Source organism: Vanessa tameamea, chromosome Z (assembly GCF_037043105.1).
Source record: "Vanessa tameamea isolate UH-Manoa-2023 chromosome Z, ilVanTame1 primary haplotype, whole genome shotgun sequence".
NCBI lineage: Eukaryota > Metazoa > Arthropoda > Insecta > Lepidoptera > Nymphalidae > Vanessa > Vanessa tameamea.
In genome coordinates this window covers 12,121,576-12,146,599 of record NC_087341.1, presented here as the reverse complement: position 1 = coordinate 12,146,599, position 25,024 = coordinate 12,121,576, and the positions used below count along the sequence as shown (strand labels likewise).

The window sequence follows — 25,024 nt, the reverse complement described above, 5'->3', positions numbered from 1 at the left end:
TTAATTTGTGTCTGTGGATCGGAACATGTCTGCCCAACATGGTCGAATTGAACCTTGTAAAATGACGATTCAAAAGTGCTTGTATGAGTATACATGAATAAATTTAATATACATTTTGAATTTGAGATATTAAAGTATTTCGCGCAAAGCTTCAGAATAATATGACACAAGAAATTCTAAGCATCACTTATAATTATACCACGAATAATATAATTTATTTAACTTTGTACAATTAAGTTATCGTAATTATAGTGCTCATAGAGTAAGTAGTTCATTTATAATGATTATAAATTATAAGCAGTAAATTTTTATTCTTTAATATTAGCGTAACATATTCAAAAGCACGAACGTTGCAATAAAATTGATGCAACTACAACATACTGAAATAGGTGACTTATCAAAATGATTTATCGCAGTAATTTGAGCAAGTGGAAACATATATTAAAATATCCTATATGTATTGAGTAAGTTGTAATGTTTCGTGATATTAAGTTGTTGTTATTTAATTTATTTATAAATTAGCTAGAAGAATTTAGTTCGGTAGTTACCTAAATGTGATTGATATTATATCTATTTCATCTCAGTATTTCGTCACAATTTTCTTAAACAAGCTTTGTGATATAGTGTTATTTTTAATACATATCGTTTTGTTTAAGTACTAATTTATTTAATTTCATGATAATATCTATACTCAGTATTATAAAGCTGAAGAGTTCGTTATTTTTATCTCAGTATCTACCACTCTGTAGTGAAATATACGCAACTGTGGGTTAGAACCAATAGTGGTTCTAGCCCACGGTTGCGTAAAAGTAAGCAACGCGAAATCGTGCGGAGAAGCTAGTATTAATATGAAAAAAATCTGTAATAAGTATCAGAAGGTCTATAGATTCGTAATACGCAAAGTTAAAATTTGTCGAGGGTTTTAAACTTACAACACCGAACAAACTAGATGTTTGTGTGATTCGCTGAGATACGGATCACTTGGTGATAGGGCCTGCCTTAGCATGTACCAGCCACTCATCATTTATTCTACCGCCAAGCAGCGATACTTGGTATTGTTGTTTTCCGGTTTGAAGGCTGAGAGTCAGTGTGACTACAGGCACAAGGGACACAGCATCTCAGATCCTAAGGTTGGTGGCGAATGGGCGATGTAAGGAATGGTTAATTGTCTAGTAGTAACCACTTAACATCAGTTGGGTCATTTGTCGGTCCGCCTTCATATTACATAAAGAAAATGTTCTGCAGTAGTACGACGTTAGCTTAGGCGTTGAATTTATTCACTATTAAGTTAATTACATTTATAAAAATGATGATATGTTAATTGTTATATATTTAATGTTTACAGAGGTGCTGAAGGGATCCGTAATGCCGCTGGTGTCTATCGGACCCGATTCCTCCTTGTTTGACGCGATCAAGATGCTCATCACGAACCGCATACATCGGCTGCCGGTCATCGACCCCGATACCGGCAACGTCCTTTATATACTCACTCATAAAAGGATACTCAGATTTCTTTTCCTTTATGTAAGTATGGTTTGTTCTGTATCTTACGTTACGTTTAAATATATCATTACGTCGCTGATAGATTTTGAGAAGTGTCGATTAGAAACCCCGTTCAAGCTTGTGGCGTTTTTATTTTGTATATACAACGGTGTTATAAACATGTACTGTAAGATGTTCTGAAACAACCCAATATACACAAGTATTTGAAATAATATTATTAGTTTAATAGATTGCCTAATTGCTTTGCACTCATCTCGCAAATAGATCGTCCGGTCTGTCTATTCTGAAGGTAAATTATTCGTAAATGACTAAGACGAGATTGACGAAGTATCCTCTACAGTCAAGACAATGAATATGACCCTCGATCTAATTTGTATATGATCCAGCTCTGATTGGCAATTTAGCTTTATGAGATGGTCAGCGTATTGTTGTCCAAGGGGTAAGTGATGCGAGGCTGAAAATAATTTCCATGTGTTTTTTTTAATCCTATAATATCAGATAATATTTCGTTTTGTTGTATAATTGTTAATTTTAACTACAATTAGAAGGTGAAATTTAATCATGCATGTGGATTTTAAGATTTTATAGGTCCCTTAATAGATTTTAATTTATTAATATCACGGGGTATCTATATTTCGTCCGATAATTTCATGTTCATTTCAAAATATACGTTCGAAGTAGCAGTCATAAGAACGTACATACGTTAAATATAAAGGATACACTAATTTTAACATTAATAGCGTCCTTGCGGAGCGGGTTAGGACGATAAATTAGGTCGAATATAAAAAAAAAAAACGCGGACGTGAACTTCGGCGTCCACCGCGTTACTTTATATTTTGAGGTATCAATAATGGCATATTCCGTCAAAAGCCGGAAGTCTGGCAATAGTTTTAGTTTTATTCCTTAGTATTTTTTTTATTATATTATTATTAATTTCATGGTATAGTCCCATTAAGTTAGATAATTTAGGAACTCCTGTAATCCATCCAGGGTTAAATAAGAATAAATTGATTGTTTCAGATAAACGAGCTCCCAAAGCCATCCTATTTGCAATGCAAGTTGCGCGATGTTCGTATCGGGACCTTGAAGGACATAGAAACAGCTACCGAGGATACTTCGATCATCGAAGCGTTGAGGAAGTTTGTCAATAGACGAGTTTCAGCTCTGCCCCTCATCGACACCGAAGGCCGCCTCAAGGATATTTATGCTAAATTTGACGTTATTGTAAGTTCACAATAAGAAAGGAATACCGCTGTTTATAATAATAATAGCATTTATTTAACAATCTTATATAATACGTTTCTTTCTTAAATATTAAATTTTAATATTCGACACCAGTTTCGCCAAGATTGTCTTACTTAGTTGCATAGGCCTCCCCTAAAGCTTGCCACAAAGTACGATCTTGTGTCATTCTTCTCCGTGTAAAACCTGCTATTCTTTTTATGTCGTCTTCCCACCTGCGACCTTGTCTTCCTCTCTTTCGTCTGTATTGTCTTGGATACCATTCAGTTATATCCTTGGTCCATTTATATTTTTTGTTTCTCATCATGTGATCCGTCCACCGCTGTTTAGTTGGAAATAAATATCGAGTTGCACAGTGTTTGTGTGTGTTTTTATGACTTTACGCAATAAAACGGATAAATATAAATAAATATATAATAAGATTTTAAATCAACATGGTTATTTACATTACTGTAAGTATTCGAAACTGGATATGTACCATGTCTTTTATTTTTATTTGGTTGAGCTCGATATTTCGACATTATCTACGAATGTCTTGTTCACGAGACCACCAAATAAAATCCCGTTTCGAATACTTATAGAAATATATAATAGACAAATGAGACCTGCTATAACTATTGACTCTTTTAATTTTATATTAATTGTGCACTTTATTATTTACTTAGTTACTCGTTTCACTAATACTTTTTACTTTTAATAACTGTTTGAAGCCTGTTTATCAGCAGTTTAAGTACAGATTGCGGAATTTAATTAATAATTATGACGATGTTTTTTTAGAATTTGGCCGCTGAGAAGACTTACAATAACTTGGACGTTTCGCTGAAGAAAGCGAATGAACATCGTAACGAATGGTTCGAAGGAGTTCAGAAATGCAATCTCGATGAAACGTTATACGAAGTCATGGAAAGGATCGTACGCGCTGAGGTATTTTTTTTGTATACATTTATTGAAAATAGGCAATAGGCTCCCCTGATGGTATGTGTCGTTACCCAGACATTGACACTGTAATAAATATTAACATTTCCACCACTAAACGCGGGAAATAAGATGTCCCTTGTGCATTGTGGTACAACCAGATAGATATTTAAAAATGTATGATATATACTTAATTTATTATTACTTATTCTTAGTCTTCCGGAAGACAGGCATTTGACACAGTATACAATATGTTAATATCATAAAAAAAATCCATTTAAATTTTTAAAAAGTTACCCGAGCTAAATGATTAGTTAAATGAATGTAACTTCCAGGTGCATCGTTTGGTAGTTGTAGACGAGGAAGACAAAGTGATCGGTATTATATCACTGTCCGACTTGCTCATGTACCTCGTGCTGCGTCCGACCGGCGACTGTGAAGGGTCCAGTCTTCGCAACGAGCATGGCCCTATCGAGGAAAAAGACGAGACACAAAGTTCAGAGGACAAAGACAACGAAGGAAATACTCCGAACAACTCAGATGCTAAAGACGAAGAGTGCTAAGGCCAGTTAATGTGACCGAGTGACCGTGTATGTAACGTAAGATTTTTTCTAGTGTAAGCGACGAGCGTGGCTCTATTCACAGACGGTTGTGATTTAAAACGAAAAATATAGAAACAGTTCAGATCGAGTTTGAATTATCTAAGCAACATTTATTGTAATCTATGTCTAATATTCTTGCTGGTTATAAATAAATTTTCTTTACAACGTTATCTTTTATCATAACAAAGATTTCGTCCCGTTACCGGCCAACTGTCTACTTATTCCACTTTAATGATATAATATTTATTTGCATAATTATGTATAATTATAATAAAATTCTTATTGTCGAATAGCCACACATTTAAATATAAGATTCTCTTATTAATGTCCGTATTTGTAGAATCCAAAGTGAATATTCTTTTAGGTTCGTTATACATTAAATAAACAATTTCATAATAATGTTTTAATTGATGTTTAGATGACTTGTATATTTTGGGGAGTCTATATTTGTTTACTGTAGTTAATTCTGCTTATGTCGATCTTTTTTTTTAGTATGATTTTTTAAATATTATTTGTACAGATTGACACAGATGTTGGTGTATGTACTCGTAGACGTCGTCGCTGCGTTTTTTTTTTAACTTTATAGACTAGGTTTATCTTAATAGACTATGGGAAAATGATTTAATAGTTTTGGCGGATTTTTTTCGAAAAATCTTTGAAAATTAATTTGCATGTGAATGTCAGTTCACTATTTTGTCGTAATAGTGAAACGCAACAATTAATAATAACAATCTCCTTGACATTTTAACTCTTAGGTTTAAGTCTGTATACATTGCAAAATTCCTATTGGCAATACTTTTATTGCTCATGTATCAAAATTATCAAACGCTCCAAACACTTATTAATTAAACTTATGATCGATATATGATACAAGAGAGTTTAATTAAATCGTTCACATGAATAAATTTATTAAAGAACAAATGCATGTTCTGGAATAAATAATCTAATTTAGACTCTAATCGAGGTGAACTCGCGTGTTTGTCAAGTGTGTACTACTAACTAAAATTCCTGATTACAATCTCAAAAAATGTTAATCTTCAATTCATAATTAAACCACATTGAAAAACACGAGTGAACATCGCGTTGTCCTTATTTTTCTCTGTATAATTTTTGTTCCTTAATCTATTACCAAACAAATAAAAGATACGCATGTTGTTTTGGAGCTGACGTGCGCTGCAAGTATTATGAAATGTGTTATTAATTTATGTGTAGTTTAGAGAATAGTAATAACTTTAGAAATATTTGTAATAAATGTTGTATTAATATAGTAACTTAACATTGTAGCGGTATTCTGTAATGGCGATGAAATCGGCAATTTTAAAACTATTCAAATGTAGGACGTATCTACATTACAATCAAATAATGTCTTTTTGGTGTTTATTTGTGTCAAAAAAAAAAACGCACATAATATTAGTTCATATAGAATTTGAAATAAAACATGGTTCCGTGTAAGGTTGTTTTCATTTGCATATTTTAGGTTTCATAAATAAAAGTCGAATGTAATTTATTAAACATTCTATTACAGTTTGATAAACTTACGTTAAGTCGTTATATATATCACAAAAATGAGTTCCGAATCATAGCAGCTAAGATTTTATACGTACAAATATCCTCATTGGTCCAAAATTGTTTTGGTTAATCTTATATTAGCACAAGACAATATGATATCGCAAATACATATTTTCAAACACATTCCGAAAACTCTTAAAAGTCTATATTGAGATGTAATCGTGAAATTATATTACAATTTTTAAAATTTTCTTTATTTTCACATCAGTAGTATATTTAACGGTAAAGTGTATAATATCTTCTTAATAAATTTAGCATTTCTTACGAACCTAACTATATTACCAAGGAGACCCTTACAAACATCTTAGCACTTTTAAACACATCCACATAGAAAAAAGTTGGCAATTGGATTCTTTCTATCTATCAGCACAAATCGAATTGATTTCACTAATTCTATTACATTCATAATCACATTTTTTTATTTTTGCAAATTAATGTTCGAAAACTTGACATTAGAATCGAGTATGGTGCGCTATCTGTTTTAATAATTCGCAAAATAGACTAAACTGTCATGTCGTAGTTTTTATATTTTTCGCTAGATGGCGCTACCATGTTTTTATTCCATTTTCAAACTAGCGGTTCCACGTTCCTATTGCCAACTGTTTACCTTTCAACACCAAATAATCGCTGCAGTGATTCGGAACATAAGAACAGCGATAGCAGTAACGAGACAGCACAGTGATGTACTGGAAACGGTAGGTTAGCATGAATATTAATATAAACTAACACATTTACCATTATATCCTAAAGCAGAACGACTCTTCTGTAATATCTTTACATAAAACATAACATAAACAGCCTGTAAATTTCCCACTGCTGGGCTAAGGCCTCCTCTCCCTTTGAGGAGAAGGTATGGAGCATATTCCACCACGCTGCTCCAATGCGGGTTGGTGGAAGTAATATCTTTAATAATATAATTTTATGTTAAGTTGATCTTATTGCAGTATTTAACGATCAAAAATATAAATCAATAGTATTTGTCAATCAAGTGAACTAAAAAAATTACTATTATAAATGTTTAATGCGAAAAAAGGAAGATTTAAATATTACAGAAAAGTTCGTTCTGAGACACTTAAATATAAATTTATTTACTAAAATGGCCACAGTCTTTTACAAATGTACGATATAGGTACATAAAAAATATGTATTCTATAACAAAACATTTTAAAACTAAATAAAATTAAAATAATACGATACATTTTTTGCATAGCCCATATTTTCATAAAAAAATCCTATCACTTCCTCTTAGTCTTTGGCCAGCAAAAATTATGTCTTTTTTTTTAATTTTCATATATATCAAACCGCGTCTATGGTAAATCCTTTAACATTCTATACGTATAATATAAAATAATATACAATTATATTGCAAGTGTGCGTCACTATTTTGTCACAATATAAGGTAAACAATTAAAACTATATTAACAAAATCTTCGTGGCCATTTAACTAATATTACATTGCATTATGACTCTAAATAGACATCAATCGATTAAATACTCTTACGATTATATCATATATAGACAACAACAGTGGTTAATAATAAACTAACTACGTTTATGCATAACAGTATAAAACAATAGGAACGTAAAATGGCGCTATAAGATAAATAAGAAAACGAAAACAGAGATCACGTTGCATCTTGACTAGATTCGTAGCGATTGTTTAAAGAAAAATATTATGTTAATATCGAAGAACGCTATAAACTGGATTTAATTTAATGTGACGTCTAACATTTATGTATAACAAATTACACTTAATAACTAGGTATTACGTTCATAATTTAATAATATATTTGAATGTATCATGCTGGGTTGACCAATGGTAAGTCAGCATAATTATATTTATTTTGATGCAATCAGATCTTTTCATTGTTTAAAATTCGACTTCGTAATCTGCATTACAAATTGTGGTTATTAGATATTGCACATCACAAATCCAATGAGTAAATAAAAATACTTTGTCTCTCGGACCGTTTTTGTAATGTAATTTCAAATAAACGAATAATCGATATAATTTCAAAATTATTTGTCGTTTTCAATTTTAATCAATACTCTTAATATACTTAAGGCCTTTCTCATTCCTTCATTCTAAAGAGAGAATTTTAAAAATGTAGTTAACATTGAAAGTAAGACATTGAGAAAATTTCCTAACGATTGTATACATTTTCCCCGAAAATTTAAGATATTTTTTATCTTTATTCTTTAAGAAAAGCTAACAAGTATCAAACAACAACAACGTTTTCGCGAATAAGACTTAAATGTTACATACAAGATTACAATAAAATATCGCAATTCAGACGAGGCAAGCCTCTTAGACCATTGGGTCATATATCCTTTTTAGTATTTCTAGCTCTACATAGGTATATATAAGTAATATAATAACAAATATTTGATTAAAAAATTAAATTAATTAATATTTATATGTAAAATAACATACTTGAGCCGTTTAAATAATTCAAATAATAATAAGCAATAGTTACGTTTCAACCTTATTATTAAGTCCCTAGATTATAATATTATTAGAACGAAGCCAACGAATTCTGTCAAATGATTTTGTCATTTCAATTGTTTATGTTTATGTCGTCGATCATAAAAAATACGCGGAAACGTTAACCGTCATAGTTTTAACTAATTTGATCATTGATGTTAGTGAGTATTAATTTGTTTTTTATTAAGTTTCTTTTTTCGTTTATGACTATCGTTCTTCCAATAAGTCCTTATTAGACAATTTATATTAGGGTTAAGAATAGTTTAAATATTACATAAAATATCACATTTCCGAAAATGTCTCACAAAAAGTTATAGGAAAGTTTAAAAATAATGGAGTTAACCTTTATTCTGATAAAAGTTAGTTATGTTTTATACTAAATAAAATTATATTTATAGATAATTATTTGGTTAAAAAATTAAGAATTTTAAAAATTCGCTTGATATGTTTTTGAATCAAAATAGGTTTTGGATAAAATTTCTTAAAAAATATCAACTACCTATTTAAAATGATATCTTGGTAATAATCAGTGTAAATAACTGATGTCAAAGAATATTTATGTCAGTAGATAAAATGTTTAATTTTCTACAGTAGGTAAATAGTTTTTTTTTTAATATAATTAATATATAATACTGTATAGGTAAACAAAATACAATTTGCATTAAAATCAATTAAAATTTTAAGTACATGTAGATGGGAATTTATAAAAATAAAGGTAATATATAATACACATCAATTAAAATAAATTGTAAATAGTAACCGCGATTTAGTTCTGAAGTACTTGATTTTGGCAAGTTGTGTTTTAATAATATATCAATCAAATCGTTTGTCCGTGGCAAATTGCGTAGTCATTTCTAAATACCCTTGAAAACGAAAAAGTTAACAAACATCATTACACGTCATCGACCTACAAAGAAAAAAACCTCAAATAAAAAAAATAAAATTAATAAAAGGTATTGCAAATGTTTGTGCATAAGTAATACTTTTTACTGACGTTAATACAGAGTAAATACTTACTAATTTTTAGATAACTATAATATAAATAAATAATCCATTTAGTTCAGGGTATTTAGTTGTCCCAGGAATCATAAGTGACGTCCGGATAGGCCCATGGTGGTCGGCTGGAGGTATGCGAGGTTGTCCTATTAGTACGTTCGTTGTATCTAAATCATAATATATATTATAAAATTTTGTATAGCATTTACATCTTTAGATTATAAAACAAAAGACAAATGGAGCACGCAGAATATTAGGTACACGAATCATAAAAAATCTAATACCAAAATCAAAAATGTTAATATGAATCAATATAGGTAAGTGTGTAAATTTAGCATTTTTAAATTGTCATTTTTATTTGTTACTGATGATTAGACCTCAACGAATATCGCTTGGTGTTACATGGAAATGTTTTTCCTCGAAATTATTTTAATTTTAATCAGACCCGAAATTATAGGAAAAATAAAATATTAATGAAAAAAAATATGTTCTCTTTGTGTGCCTTGACACACTTGAATGAACTTGTTGAATTACATCTTCTCGCAGCTATGAATTATATGTTTAGATGAATAAAAAGTCTAATAATATATTTTCGATTTCTTATAATATTCGTAATATTTAATAAAATGCTAGATTTTAACATAAAAAAAGAATACGAGTTAATCAAATAGTAAGCGGCCTGGTTTCCTGTTTCACACTTCCGTCCCTTTTCACGAAATAACTTTCGCAAATTCTAGAAGAGATGTTACACATAAAAAAATGTGGGATTTATTTTATGTTACAGATTAAAAAAATGTTTTTTTATGTGTCCCACATGGCACAATGTTCGTTCCGCGCAATCCATTTGCCTTTTGTTTTATAATCTGAGTTTACACCATAAACATAATATTAAACTTGCGAAACTAAAAAAAACACTCAAACGTGTGACGACACACTTAAGCTTTATTTTCGGTGAGGCGATAGTTAAAATAATGTTGGTGTATCACGCTACCATATTACGCTTATGATTTATATAGGTACAAACATAGTATTTGTTTATGCGTCAAAAATGTACATATCAATAAATTACTAAATTTTATGGATCCGAAGTTTCCTGTTTTTTATATTTTTTTTATAATTTAGATATAAATGTCTATCGTTCATTAACACTTAATTTCATACATAATTGCGATCGAATACAAATATTTCTCAAGCATAAAGAAGGTTTTCTTACCGAGTCTCAACCTGCATGTACGAAGAAGATCCAGTGTAGCCGCGGCTTGTCGATTGTACGGGTTCCAAGTCAGCAACGTGCCAAGCCAAAAGAGGGTCCGAGTACCTATTATTTGAATAGCTATAAATTTCTAACATGGCGATGTTTCAATATTTGACTTACACGACAGCTACGTACTTTTTAAAAATACATAAAGAAATATAGATAATAGAAACAAACATTAGTATTAATTATTTAAAATAGACAGTTATACACTTACTGGTCATGGCTGCCATAGAGTCCATCGCCTTCGAAGATGTTGCGGTCGCCTGTGGGGGGTGGTTGCGTAGCGGGCGGTATAGTGGTGCGATCCAGTGGGTTCGGTGGTGGAGGAGTGGGCGCGCGGGGCACGGGGGGGTTAGTTTCAAGATTCGAATTCTTAATACCATACTTAAAATACACTATCAAACCTGTAATTAGAAAAATATATTATGTATTTAAATTACTGAATACTTACTTTTCTAAATAACACATTTATTTTCAATCATATTTAGAAGTAATCGATAATATGAAAAAAAAAAAACAAATTATAAATTATATTTAGTTTTATTAAATAGCAAAAAGCTGACTGTGATGTAATCAATTCATTTCGCTGCAGCGCTTGTGACGTAAAAGTTACATTAATTATTGCATTGAATAAAATTGCTGGGACAGTAGTAGCTTCATATATAAATAGTTACCAATTATCATCCAGACGGTGAATCGAATTAGAGTCAGAATTGAAAGATTGAGAATCAGGTAAATGTTGACCATAATGGCGATCGTGGGCACGAAGGGCAGACAAGGCGTTGCGTAGACCAGTGTAGCTCTATAATAAGAAATAAGAAAGAGGTAACAGTTATCAAAATCTTGAAGCTGCTTATATTTTAATCCGCATAAAGAGTTCTTGGTGAATATATACGTCCATAACATAAGGCAAGTAATACGCACATATCACGTACCCGAAGTCGTAAGCTAATTCGACCTCATTTACTTTTAGAAAATTAACTTTAGTCTTCAGTCATGTAAGTACATTTTAAATTATACATGTTGTAAGAAGAATACTTATAGTCACAATAGTATAGTATAGTATAAGATAAAAAAGAGTAGGTATATTGATCTACACATGGACAATTTTAGCCACCGTGGCCATTCTTAAGGAAAACAGAACATACTCGTATTATAGGGCACAAGATAACTCTATTTATGCATTCTTATAATACGATGTGAGGGCAAATCGGACACAACTAGAAAGAGTTAGGTACAGACCCAATAATTTTATGTGTTTTCCAAGGCAGCGAGAAGTGGTCAACTTCCTGATTCCGGACTCTCGAACTCAACACTTTTTTATGACATACCCGGGACAATATCAAGGGCCAAGGCATTCAAGGGACGGAAAAATGTATAAAATATATCAAGAGATTTGTATCAATATAAAAAAATAATAACTTTTTAGAAAGAATTTAGCTTCAAAATTAAACTTTTAATCATTTATTTATCTTGTTTATTATTATAATTTTAAAAAGTCTGTGTTAATTTTGTTAATTCATACCGATTTTGTGGTTTCCGCGAAATAGCTAGCAGTATTCCAAAGATGGCGATAAGCAGAATAACCATCATTACAGTTGTAAAAGTAGATTCGCCGGGACTTCCGTAAGCCGCAAAAATATCGAAGATGATGATGAGCACGTACATGACGCCGACCGCCTTGATGACATATAGACCTGAGATAAAATATTATTTTATAGTCACAGCGTATGAAATATAACCAACTAATCACATCATAACTCAATTAAATAACGTTTCAAACTACCTTAATCATTCTTGTACAGTTTTTAGCATCGTTCTCCTAAATTTTTATATATTTAATGTCTGTATAATTATTATAAATGATCTTGTTTATATTATATTTAAGTGTAGCGGAAATAGCCCAGGGGATGGGACGCATGAATCTTAATTGAAATTTAAGTTTTAATCCCAGCAAGTTTCATGTGCTAAATATATTCACAATATAATGAATTATTATATTACGTATTCGACGGTAAGTCGAAAGGTTTTATTTGCAAACTAATCAATGTTTGCAAATTAATCTTACACGGCCTATTTAAATCTATTAATACGGTATTCATAGAAATGATGTAATTAATTGTGGCATGTAAGTTTTACGTAATATAAAGATTTTCTTTTTTTTTAATAATTATACCAGACTATTATTTACAATTGAATGTAAGGTCATTCAACTGGGAGTCATAATAGGAGAAGATATGAATTATGCTGAAGTATATTATTTTTCGTCACTTAAGTGTTTAGTTCTTTTACTGTGATTTCATCCTACCGGAATTCTCGGTTGCAGGACCGCAGTCGACCCACGGAAGCAGGCCAGGGCAAAGGTAGGACATTGCGTGTAGTTTGCGGTATATAGCATCGAAGAAGCGAGCGCAACGCGAAGTACCCGTAGAACATCCTCCAGGAACAGCGCCTTTTTAAAACAAAACATTACATAACAGTACACACAATAGTTAAGATACTAGTACAGTATACTAAGAATCTCGATCGGTAGGCGCTTAATTCTTTCTGAAACTATAATAGTGGATTGTTAATAAGAATAGTATACAATAATATGATAATATTTTAAATAACATTACGTTTCTTACCATAGAACTTATTTTCGGTGTTGGAATTGACTAAGAATGCGTCATCTCGTCCGTATTCCTCACTATCATCCCCGGGAAGCGTATCGTCGGAGTCGGGCGAGCTGTGAACAGACTGGTTCGCTTAGCAGAGCGCAGGCACAGCTTTCAATCAAAATTACAATAGGCATAAAATGACGGCCGGCCTTTCGCTATAGCAGATGTTCGCTTCGGCAACGCGTCGCAACGATCGTTATTACCTGCGGGTGACACGTCGCACCATAACACGTTGGCTGGCTGGCATTATGTGAGTCGGGCCGTGAGCCTGAAACAATAAAAGCGAAATAGAACACTGTCACTCGATCACTGTTTCAACGTATGCTTTTCTTTGTTATTATTATTATTATCTTTGGTAACATTTGACGGTGGAATATTTTATATGTTACATATAAATCACGATATTAATAACAGATCTATTTAGACGATCTTATTATTATAATTACTTTTGTGAGTCGTGTAACAGAATTATATTACAACTGACGTATGTATTTGCAAAACAAATTAACGTTTTATGTTCTAAATGATATCAACATTCCACATCGTTGGAAAATATAAAGTTGATTGTATTGAAAATATCATATAATATCAGAAGATAATATCACAAAGTATACGTTTAAATTGTGCAAGAAATTATGCCATACTTTTTAAAACTTTTGTCCTGTAACTATGCCAAGAGTTCATGGTTTTTGTATAAAAAGAGCAAAAATAAATGTTATGAAGTTTTTTCTATGTCGTTTATCTTTTGTTATAATCGTTCAAGTCTCAAGTACTTGGCGGTAGTTAGTAGTAACTTTCTTTCGCTGTGTCGTTTCGAAATATGAGCGTAAGTTATTATTTAATGGATATACCAAATCATGCAAAAGTAGAAAGAATTGTCTATATCTTAATCACATTGTCTTTGAGTAGATTATATTCTATTTGACAATAGGCCAGAAGGCTATTTTTGAAGGGTGTGTTGAATAACTCTGTTATAACAATTAAATAATACATCGTGATTAAATAGTTAAATAAGATAATAACTTAATGGTGATAATAATACACGTATAAGAGCTATTACTCGGTATTACTTGTGATTGATTTTAATTATAATATTTTTTATATAATAATAATAGTAATTAAGAAAACTAGTTTGACGAATAAATATTGTTTTCACCAAAAACAAAGTTGCCAGTGTTCATTAAAAAAATAAATAGCATATTTATTATGAATAAGGTTGTATTAACAAGAAATAGGTCGGCACTATTCCTGAGGAGTACCTTATTCGTTGTTTTGTTTCACTGTGAATAATTTACTAGACCGATTTAAGAAACTGGGTCATGAGAAGCTGTTTATGAGGAGAACTGATTTCAAACTTTATAATAACCAACTTTAATATTAATTTAAAGCTATTATTTGGTATCCATGAATAAATCGAAAGAGTATTAAATTAACATCCGATTTTATTAAGCTCACTAAAAAGCCGAATTAACGTAACGTAAATAGTAACGAGTTCATAAATTATATAAGTGAAGAAAGATTTTCATTCTTGTATTCAGTATTGGGGCTTTTATAAAAAAATACACGAAAAACACTTGATGAGTGAACATCTGCTCTCTTAACTAGGAGAAAACTATTCTCTAATCTCTCTAATCTAATCTAAAATAAGCGCTCTAGAGCTGTATGTATTAATAATTATATTAGATGACATAATGAAGACTTATCGCTGCATCGAACTTTAGTACTAACTCTTATCAGGATTTGAACAAACTATTTACACGAACGTTCTAGCTATTGTAGAATATTTTATGTCAATGAGTGTATAGGTAGGTACAAATAGCCTAGCCGCTAGCGTCATAAAAGTCGCAGATCCGATCTTGATACCTCGTCTCATAAGATTTCAGCTTAGCATACGGCGAAAGAGCAAAATATGAATATCAGTTACTAGTTTTAATATATCTATCTATAATTTACATAAAGCCGCTTTTAACCTACACAATGGATTTTAAAAGCAATTTTCATCAATAATATTATTAGATATTCATGAGGAGGGTATTACAGTAGAGTTTCAACTTTCCCAGCTTTCAACTTTCCAGAAACTCAAGATTTTTTCTTTATTTTGTTCTTCAATCTTAAGGTTCTATATAGACTCTTATTGTACCCGTGTGAAACCGGGAAGATTAGCTAAGTAATACAAAAAGCTGAAAAGTTTCTACGTTAAACGTGCGAATTGAAGTATCTCCAATATGAAATGGGACTGCCAGGTACAAAAAAAAAAAACATTGAACAGATCATTTACTAAAAAAGTTTTAGACTATGACTATCACGCTACGACCCTTGGAGCCTGGATGTAAACATTAAACTCTTATGAAATCGCACGGAGTTACTAGTATACATATTACAGCTGGAGTTTGAATGGTTGAGCGCGCTAATCAGAAAATACCAGTCTAATTATAGTAATTCGTTTAGCGCAAGATAGTCCGTTTCTTGAGCAAGTTCATCAGACTACCTAACTTGATGCTAGGACATAAACATAGGAAACTGTATTAAACAGTCAAGTAATCTTCAATATTTAAAGCGGACGTAACGATCATTTTCTTGCTTAAAGAAAAATCGTAATCTTTTGTTTAATCCTGTACTGGTTTCTATCTCCACAGAGGTAAAATTATCATCTCTTTGCGCTGGTACTAATTTAAGAGCGGAACAACTAACAAACATTATCTTTTATTTTAGTGCTCATAGTTATTCTAAGATCCGAAGAGAGTTCGCCCTGAGAGCAGATGAGTATCTGCTTACTAGAACCAAAGTATGTTTTGTACTATTATTACTATTGAGTACGATGAGCTAAGATTATCCAGTATTTAGAGCTCGTTCATCTTAACCGATGTTTATCGGTTCAAATCCAGGCAAGGACTAATTATTTTCTGTTTCATTATTTCTAATTTATATCGTGTTCAGTGGTGAAGAAAGGGACCCCAGCCCAGCAGTGGAATATTTACATGCTATTTTTACTTTACTTTAATATTTTTAAGACGTGAGCTCATTACGTAGCCTTTTAGTCCAGCATACACATTATATTACGAGTGGAATAAAATAATTTCTTTAGTGAGTTTTATGAGGACATTCAATACACTGAAATTCGCATAAAATTAATTACGCCGCTATTAACATGACATATTTTGTATGACGTGAGATGCAATCCTGCTGTTAATTCCTCTTGCCTCCAATAATAATTTAATAGATTAAATTTAATTATGTAAAATTAATTAAAAAATCTATTGAAAGGTTACTCTTCCGTTCGTTAAAATTATTCTGTCGATTACAGTCATTCAAAATTTGAACGAGTCGGTCAAAAATATTGTAATTACGTATCGCAAATTGTACGTTCAAAATGCTTTAAACTAAAAGTTTGCCTTTACAATATATTTATAAAATCTTCACGTAATCCTATTTACATTATTTCTTTTGACGTTTCTTCTCAGGCTGGTGTTTCTATCGAAAAATTTGAATTTTGACAATAAATAAGAATCTTTAATGCTGAATATATATTTTTAATTAGTCTATTGTTTCTACTTATTTAATTTTTTAAAGATGTAGCGTAATGTCGAACAAAAGTTGCAATGAGATAAAAGATTTGAACGATCTTGACAGTCAATAAAATTTTTGGGAAGCTAAACAATGAATGTTATCGTAGAAAAGTTTCAAGATCAGTTACGTTACAGAGTTTCCGTATTATTTAGCTATAGTCTATTTACTATTCGGTAATATATATACAAGGAGTTTTTCATAAAATATAGTTTACTAGAATACTGAATTTTTAATTAATCGTATGACAGTTAAATGATATTTTGGGAACGGAGCCACGCCTTGTTAAGGACCGCACTATACTTCGACAGAATTGTCATCTGTCCCGATCACTATGTTTATGCAATTGACACTACTTACATTTTATAAGTTTTAGTTGCATTAAATCTTAGTGTTTTATAGTGATATGTTGTGACGATATTGTTGTCCCTAATTATATGAAGGAATTCTTTATCACCCGCGGCTTGGCTAGCGTTTTAGATTTTTGGTCGTCAAATGTAATCTGTATGCTTCTGTTCGTTATGAAGTAAAAAATAAAACAAAATAAACAATGGATCCTCTCATGCGATTGCCGGAATTTTTGTGCAAGTCTTACCCAGCACAATATACTCCAAATATCTGGCATTATTATAATAATAATAATCTTTATTTGAAAAATATAAGCATTACAGTATTTACACCAATTCGCTTATATCTACACTAATTACTTAACAATTTTTTAAATATTCTTACTATTTTAACTAATATGAAATAAAATTTAGTAAAAATAAAAATAAAATTTATAAAAAAAAGTAAACAAAATAAGCTTAAATCTATTTAGGAACTACAAAATTTTAAAATTTTAAAGATTTAAAATTCTGGAATATATATAATTGTTTGAATATAGTATAAAAGGGATCACAAAATATGTAAATACGTATTATATCTTGGATCGGCATTAAATAGGCATTGCAAGGTCTATTGATTACCGGTCCACGATATACGATTTGTATGGTCTCGAAATTAAAATAAAGTTTTTGAATGAATAATTAATTTTAAATGAAGCCTCGTAATTACGAGTATATGACGTAGATTTCTGCTTTTCTGGTAAAACTTATCTGGGACGAAAAACTGTGTTATCTAAAATTCATTTTAATAATTTCATTCATTATATAATCAATCTTTATTTATTTAAATGTTTAATTCAGTGATTCATAAAGTCCGAGAACAGTTAAAGCGACACGTAAAAGTGTCTGTGAAATAAAATGTCTTTTCAATTTACCTATTTGATTTAAGTTTCCGTCGAAAATTTAGGTCGATCTCGCGTGAAGAAGATTTGAATTCCGCTCATCGAGTTCTGCTTTAACTTTTAAACGAAAAATGTTTAAACGTATTTTTTGGCGAGAATGTTTGTTTTAGAAAAATAGTAGTCATGTTTCATATTTGATTTAGATTTAGTGCGAGAAACAGTTACATAAACTAAATATACAGTTCGTGAAGATTTTTGATAAATATTCCTTGTAAAAATGTTTATACTTACAAACGAAGTCTCACGTTGAGCAGAAGCCGTGCCTTCAGGGTCCACTGGTGTTCGGAGACTTTGCGGTAAGAGTTCTATGAGGTTGTCGGAATGCGGCTGGTAGCGAAGAACCAGCACACAGGTGGACACCAACGTGTATGCAAGGAGAGTGCCTAAGAAGGTAAGACTGCTTAGTATTTTAAGAAAATTATAAAATTCGTCAACTTGTCACAGTATTCAAAAAAAAATATGTGAACCTATTTTAAATTTAATTAGTTATATACGCTTTAAAAATTAAAAGAATACAAAATTCAACAGTAGAAAACACTACAAATAATAATAATATCAAAAATCATCAAAATCAAGGCTCTCCTTGAGGACTTCCGAAGATTGCCTGTATTCATTGTGTCGACTAATAGCTATGAACAACATGCAATATGTTATATACCTATATATATAAAAATACAAATCCGATTGGAATTCTAAACATCATTTAGTTGCTACTATAACTATAATAGTGCAGGACTAATATACTGACGAATATTGTATAAGCACGGAAAGTAAATAGTAACTCATTCCAATTTGTGGACTATGTAATATACTACTAATACATTATGAATGCTGAAATATTTTTCGTCCTCATTATCATATTCAATATATGTTTTAAATGTTGTACATATTGGATTGACATGAGCATTGAGTATACTTATTTGTGTGCAATAAGGTCGTTTTTATTACATCACTATTACAGCACAGAAGGCGATCTTCAAATATCAAAGAGGTTTAAGCGACATTGGATCTATTACAATATTTATACACAATTATAACATTTATAGAGAAAACGCATTAAATAATTTTAATAAATGATAAATATGTGTTCTTCCAATATGGTTCCTTTCTTTGTCACTAAGTGTTAAGTTAGATACGTATGTCAAATAGCGAGCCGGCATAATATTAGAATATATATTAGGGGTAGTCTATGTTATATAATATGTAAGACCTTAGCATGTTTAAATTATTTTTACCACTTAAATGTTTGAATAAATTTAAAAATCAGCGTATAAATAATTTAATAACAAAAGTGTTATTTCAAGATTTTTTTTAAGGTAAATTACTTCGGCTTTAAACTAAAACAATTTTCAAGAATTTAAGTGTATTATTAAGAAAATAGAAGAATCTCAGCTTTCTGTTATTCGAGTAAAATTTAAAATAAACAAAGAATTAAATGAAATAACAACATTAAATACGTTGGTATTGTATTTGTGAAGAAAACTGAAAATCTTACCTGTTGATTTATTATTAATATTTTAATGAAAAAATATTTATTTGACGTTTATTTATCTTCAAAATTATTGTTTTTTACACTTTTTGATAGTGCAACAGAATTTATTTAAGCTTTAACATCTCTTCTCATCGCCTCTGCTCATAAAAGCGTCATGCAATTCCAATTCTTTGGCTTCGAATTGCGTCTCAAAGGGAGAGCGAGTTGCTAGCATTCTTGCCACCGTTTCTTATATCTCAACTATGTAAGATTTGTATTTATTTCCCTTTTCAATATATGTTATGAAAGTCTTTTACCGTAATTAAAATCAAGAAAAAAGAGTTGAGTGAGAAAGTTACTGAAAACATAGGTAAGGAACTTCGAAATTTACAAACTTTGATTTGAAATAAAAAGGCTATGGAAATATGTGATTTTATCATAATTATTAGTGATTTATGTAAATTTTTATACACTGACCGAATACACCATTTTGTATGTACATAGATTTGAAATACATTTGTTAAAATACTCAACGGGAACTCTTTTTTTGGAGAGCATGACTGAATGTCTGTTTAGCAGGTGGGGGGATGGATATGGGAAGCTATTCGACAGATAATTAATTTGTGCATTCTCTTTACAGAATTTTATCTCCATCGTCTTTCAATTTTGTGTGTTCAATTATGAATGTAAATTCTAATAAGTTATATACATCTATATAAATCATATTATTCTTGACTTTACCGACTCTTTGGGCTGCAGATCTCTAGATATTTAGTTCAAACTCTAGGTCTGGCGATAATAAGTTATTGGGTACGAAAAATTCTCAATAACAGCTTGGAGTCTGTAGGTTGGAAGTATGCACTGTACCGTGCCTCGCACGCACGTAAAGACATTGGTTCTGCGCCTGAACTCTTTCCTGACGTTTCGGATTTGCGGTCCCGTGGAATTATGAGAGTGACGGAATAAAAAATGCACCTGGGTTTGCGTGCACACCTGTGCACTAGAATATGTTCTGATTAGTTGATTGGTCTCTCTTGGCAGAAGATGGTCAGGACGACATTATCATATTATATTTAAATACAATTATTATCCTTCTTTACTAATTATTTTCCGTCTTTATATTGATCGACGAGGCGGAACTTTATCGTTACGACTAAAATAATAAACATATAGTTTTGTATTATATGGTATCTAGATAAAAGTAGGTGAAGAAAAATCTTTAAAAGATTGATGACTATTTCCTTTTGTGTCGCCTCGGAGTCCTGAACGTGACACAGTGAATTATGTGGGCGCAATGTCACTCGGGGCAGCTGAAAAAATCCTTTATATACATTTTATGCTTTATTAATGTACAAAAATGTATTAATGTTTTATTTGGAACTGTGGAATACAATTATGTTTAAGAGATTAATCTGAATTATTTTGTACCTTAGGTAGGCGGACGGGTAAATGGTTTTTTTCCCATAGACATTGATACCATGAAGTTTTAATAATTTATTTTATAAGCAATGCGCCACGAATCTTTGGAATTGAGATGTTATGTCCCTTGTGTCTGTAGTTAAACTGGCTAACTCACCCTTCAAACCGAACCCAAAACACAACTATATAAAGTATTGTTGCTTGGCGGTGGAATATATGATCAGTGCTGGGTACCCAGACGAGTTTGCTGTAATGAGAAGGGTAAGGCACGGGACTCAGGCTTTTGAGGCAAGGAAGTAACTAGGAACTAAATATCTGTGGACTGATGATTTGTCATTGGGTGTTCTAAGTAGTAAGAAGTAAGTAAAAACCGAATTACTTTGAGTGGCCTGATCCGGAATTAGTAACTGTGATCTTTGTTCTTTAAGTTCTTTGGTGATATTCCCACTTTTATTTTTATAGTCCAATGTGCCAACTTAGTTTAAACCGGCCTGGCAAAGGATGTTCTAAATTATTAAATATAAAACAATTTAATCATTAGTGGTACCTAAATATCAATTTTAAAAAGGTTCTTTTATCGCTGAGTCTACCTGGTATAATTCATGTCATAGAAAAAAAAAATAAAAACTAAACTTATTTAAGATCTGTGATTTTACTTTATCTCCTAACATTTTTTTTATATAACAGTGGTTAATATAATATATGTATATATATACACTGACGGACTCAAACTGCATCAATTCCTGAACATTGACATTTACTTTCAAATTAATAATTTTGATAAGTATGCAAACTCATTAGTTTCAACTAAAGTGTCGAGACTGACCATTATTATAATGAGGTTTTAGAAGTTCACGTGGTACCAGACATGGGATTAATAGGTGAAAATTTTATTATAATGCAAGATAATGTCCGAACTCGAGCCGCTGGACAAGTTCGATAATATTGTGATGAGGTTGGGGTACGTATTATGAATTGGCCAGCACGCAGCCCGAATCTTAATCCCATTGAGCAAGTTTGGGGGCAGTTTAAAATAACTGTATACGCGCAAAATCCTGTGCCCACAAAAGTGGAACAACGATTTTATAGGAATTAATAAATATTCCGCAAGACCGTTTAATAACCCTAATCAGATCTATGCGGAACCGATAATCTGTAATAAGGACATGTGGAGGCATTACACAGCACAGCTAACTAAAAGAAAAAAAACTATGCTTCAACTTTTTTATGATAAAAAACTTTCTCCAAATTATAAGTACGGATCGTCGATGCTTTTCGATTGCTCAGTTAATGAGTTGACATGCACAAATTGTGATTCGGTGAATTGTGTTTTCGACGAATTGTGTTTTCGGTGAATTGTTTTCGGAGAATTTTTCGTAAATCAACGGTTATATGACAATAAAATTAATATTGATTTTGATCTTTAGCATTTATTGCAATATAGGTACGATAAAATTGCTCGATTTAAATATAAATTGTACAATCTCCATAATACATTAGCGCGATGTCCCCAGACTCCGGGCGTGCTGGTTCTTCTCAAGGGAGACTAGTTAATCTCGCTGGGTTTGCGCAAACATACGTCCACTCTTTATTCTCTTACATAATATGATAAGATTCCAAATTGCTACTGATAGCAACAGTGAATTTCTCTACACGAACATGAATATATAAACACACTAAAGACCCGGCCCGGCTTCGCTCGGGTGCAATTTATTAGTAAATAAAACAATATGTATAAGTATAATTTATAACTCAGTCACTCAAGAATAATGTAGCTTTTTACCAGTAAATACAAATTTAAAATTGGAGGAATCGTTTCGGAGGTTACCCCCTACATACAAACAAATTTTACCTCTTTATATCAATATAATACATTCCACGCGGTCAAGATTTATACAGTAAACTATTTTTAATTCATATTTATATATATTTAAGCACTTAATGTTATCAATTCTTATGTTAATAAATTTATAATAAAGTACAACTTTATACTAATATTATTATTGGTATTGACTATAAACCCAAAATTAGGAACATGTTTACTTCAAAGAGAATATATTGTTTTTCTTTTTAAATAACACATAAAGTTAGACGAAGAGAATGTATATTCAATTTCCTGGTGTTTAGGTCCATTGAGTGGAGAGCGAGAACGATCTTTTTTTGATGCGATCTCGACCGGATCGATGGTATGTATCTATATGATATATATTTTTATCTAGTGTATGTATCTGTACAGAAGGCGATTCATTAAAATTCATGACATGTTTACGCCCATCAATATAAAAATCTTTATAATATTAATAACTAACAAGTAATTGGAAAATAAGTAATTATGTTGTACAGAATATTTTGAATAATTATTGTTTTTATGTTTTACTAGCTGAAGACGAGGGTTGCTCGTATAGTGACGAAAATCCTCATAAATCTGCCACGGAGCCATTTGAAAATTAAGTTATTTTCTTTTTTTAATAATTTAGCTTATTTAAACTATAGATACATAATATTATGCCTATTAAGCAGCGGTCAAAAATCTTGTTTTAAGATTGTTGGCAGTTGGACTGTAACGCAAAATTCTGATCCCACGGCACGCACATTCGGATTTTTCGAAGTTATCATTAGCTATTTTTCGCTGTTTTCAATGAAATTAGTAAATTTTAAAAGGTACTAGATAAAATTAGTGCAATGAAGAAATACAACAAAAACTTGATTGGAAAACTCAGTATTACATAATTCGTTGGAATCCTATAAGACTAAACTAGTAGAGGCCTTATAATAAGGGTAGTGCGGTCCCAAATATTGAATTTATAGAGCGCAATTTGCAAATGAAATTCATACATAATTTTGTATTGATAACTTTTTTGTTTTGATTAACGATATTCATTAAGTTCATTAATTTTGAACATTTAATTCATAAAATTATTGAAGAGTTATTAATTTAACTTATTATGTATATACCTACATTTGTATAAACATTGCGTTACGGAAGGTTAAGTTCGTTGAAAATGTTTACTAAACAAATCTTAAAAAGCAATTATTATCTCTTTAAGTCACCGCCACATGTTTAATAAAAACCTTATGTTATGTTATGTTATTTATTCTACGATTATTTGTTTTTTTTTTGTATACTTTTTTTATATTATAACTCTTTCTCTTGCATTCTAATCGCGTGTACTGTTAAAAATAATACGTGACTCTATTCTATAATATAAATTTTGCTCACTGTAAAAATTTCATGCGAAATTTTAACGAATAATGTTATCCTATTAGGAAATTAATTACGATTTATTCGTTGCAAATACACGCGAGTTGAATACAGAATTGAAATATTTAAATGATTACCGATATGTTTTATATTTTTGGATAAGGCTTGATTAAATAACTCGATTTTATATCATAAGCTCTTATGTAAACAAACCTTACGATAAATGTTAGAAACGGCTTTTGAAATTCATAAAGGGAATTATAGACGGCCGTTTAATTTGCTTTGCAATTAACGTTTGAAATTTCTATCACGAGAAATAATTAGAAAGCGATAAATATGCTATCAGAACTCAAATTTGTAACAAAATTCGTTATATTTTCCATACAAAATGGGTGTCCGATTTGTACTTCATAATAAAACATGGCGTGCAAGAATTTCATGCTACAAACTAATTTATGCAAGGTATGAAACATTTCTATAGAAAGCACGCTACTGATTTTAATAAGGCTATTATTATTATTTATTTTAGTGTAATGTACTTACCAATGCTCATCATTTCAACCAGAACCTCGAGCTGAATAAGGAGGGAGACAATGGACGCAGCGGTACCACCGCTGATCGTAGCCAGAGCAGGAGTTCCAGAGGTTTCAGACACAGTAGCCAGTTGTCTGTCAATAGATTTAGTATTTTTATAAGGTGTTTTAAATTTCGGTATTGACTTACTACTATTGTGCGTATTTCTTTCTTCTATTGGACAATGTCGTTCGAATTTGTTGAGAACGAGATCTGTACATGTCGCAGTTTTATTTCTCTATTACACGAGGATTTAAACAAAATGTTCAGTAACTTT

The 25,024-nt window shown here is 31.0% G+C and overlaps 2 protein-coding genes and 1 long non-coding RNA gene across 7 annotated transcripts in view; 2 read left to right on the top strand and 1 right to left on the bottom strand.

Moving 5' to 3' along the window:
• The window catches only part of LOC113401309 (uncharacterized), a 71,632-nt gene extending 65,918 nt beyond the window's left edge, over positions 1-5,714 (top strand). For all 5 annotated transcript variants that reach the window (XM_026641167.2, XM_026641184.2, XM_026641179.2 and 2 more), the window contains exons 13-16: positions 1,346-1,524; positions 2,524-2,727; positions 3,523-3,669; positions 3,996-5,714. In XM_026641167.2, the coding sequence (XP_026496952.2) occupies positions 1,346-1,524; positions 2,524-2,727; positions 3,523-3,669; positions 3,996-4,223 (758 nt within the window). In that variant the 3' untranslated portion in view covers positions 4,224-5,714. The remainder of the gene's footprint in view (positions 1-1,345; positions 1,525-2,523; positions 2,728-3,522; positions 3,670-3,995) is intronic.
• A 579-nt stretch (positions 5,715-6,293) lies between these two features.
• On the top strand, positions 6,294-24,844 carry LOC135194677 (uncharacterized). The gene is made up of 2 exons (XR_010309904.1): positions 6,294-6,526; positions 24,740-24,844. It is a non-coding gene; the product is annotated as an uncharacterized LOC135194677 (long non-coding RNA).
• Positions 7,405-25,024, bottom strand: part of LOC113401358 (cationic amino acid transporter 3) — a 128,237-nt gene continuing 110,617 nt past the window's right edge. The window contains exons 9-18 of the mRNA XM_026641247.2: positions 24,718-24,842; positions 18,314-18,465; positions 13,434-13,498; positions 13,198-13,298; positions 12,879-13,022; positions 12,096-12,267; positions 11,245-11,372; positions 10,785-10,974; positions 10,526-10,630; positions 7,405-9,479 (exon numbers count right to left, since the gene is read on the bottom strand). Coding sequence (XP_026497032.1) covers positions 9,386-9,479; positions 10,526-10,630; positions 10,785-10,974; positions 11,245-11,372; positions 12,096-12,267; positions 12,879-13,022; positions 13,198-13,298; positions 13,434-13,498; positions 18,314-18,465; positions 24,718-24,842 — 1,276 coding nt within the window. The 3' untranslated portion in view covers positions 7,405-9,385. The remainder of the gene's footprint in view (positions 9,480-10,525; positions 10,631-10,784; positions 10,975-11,244; positions 11,373-12,095; positions 12,268-12,878; positions 13,023-13,197; positions 13,299-13,433; positions 13,499-18,313; positions 18,466-24,717; positions 24,843-25,024) is intronic.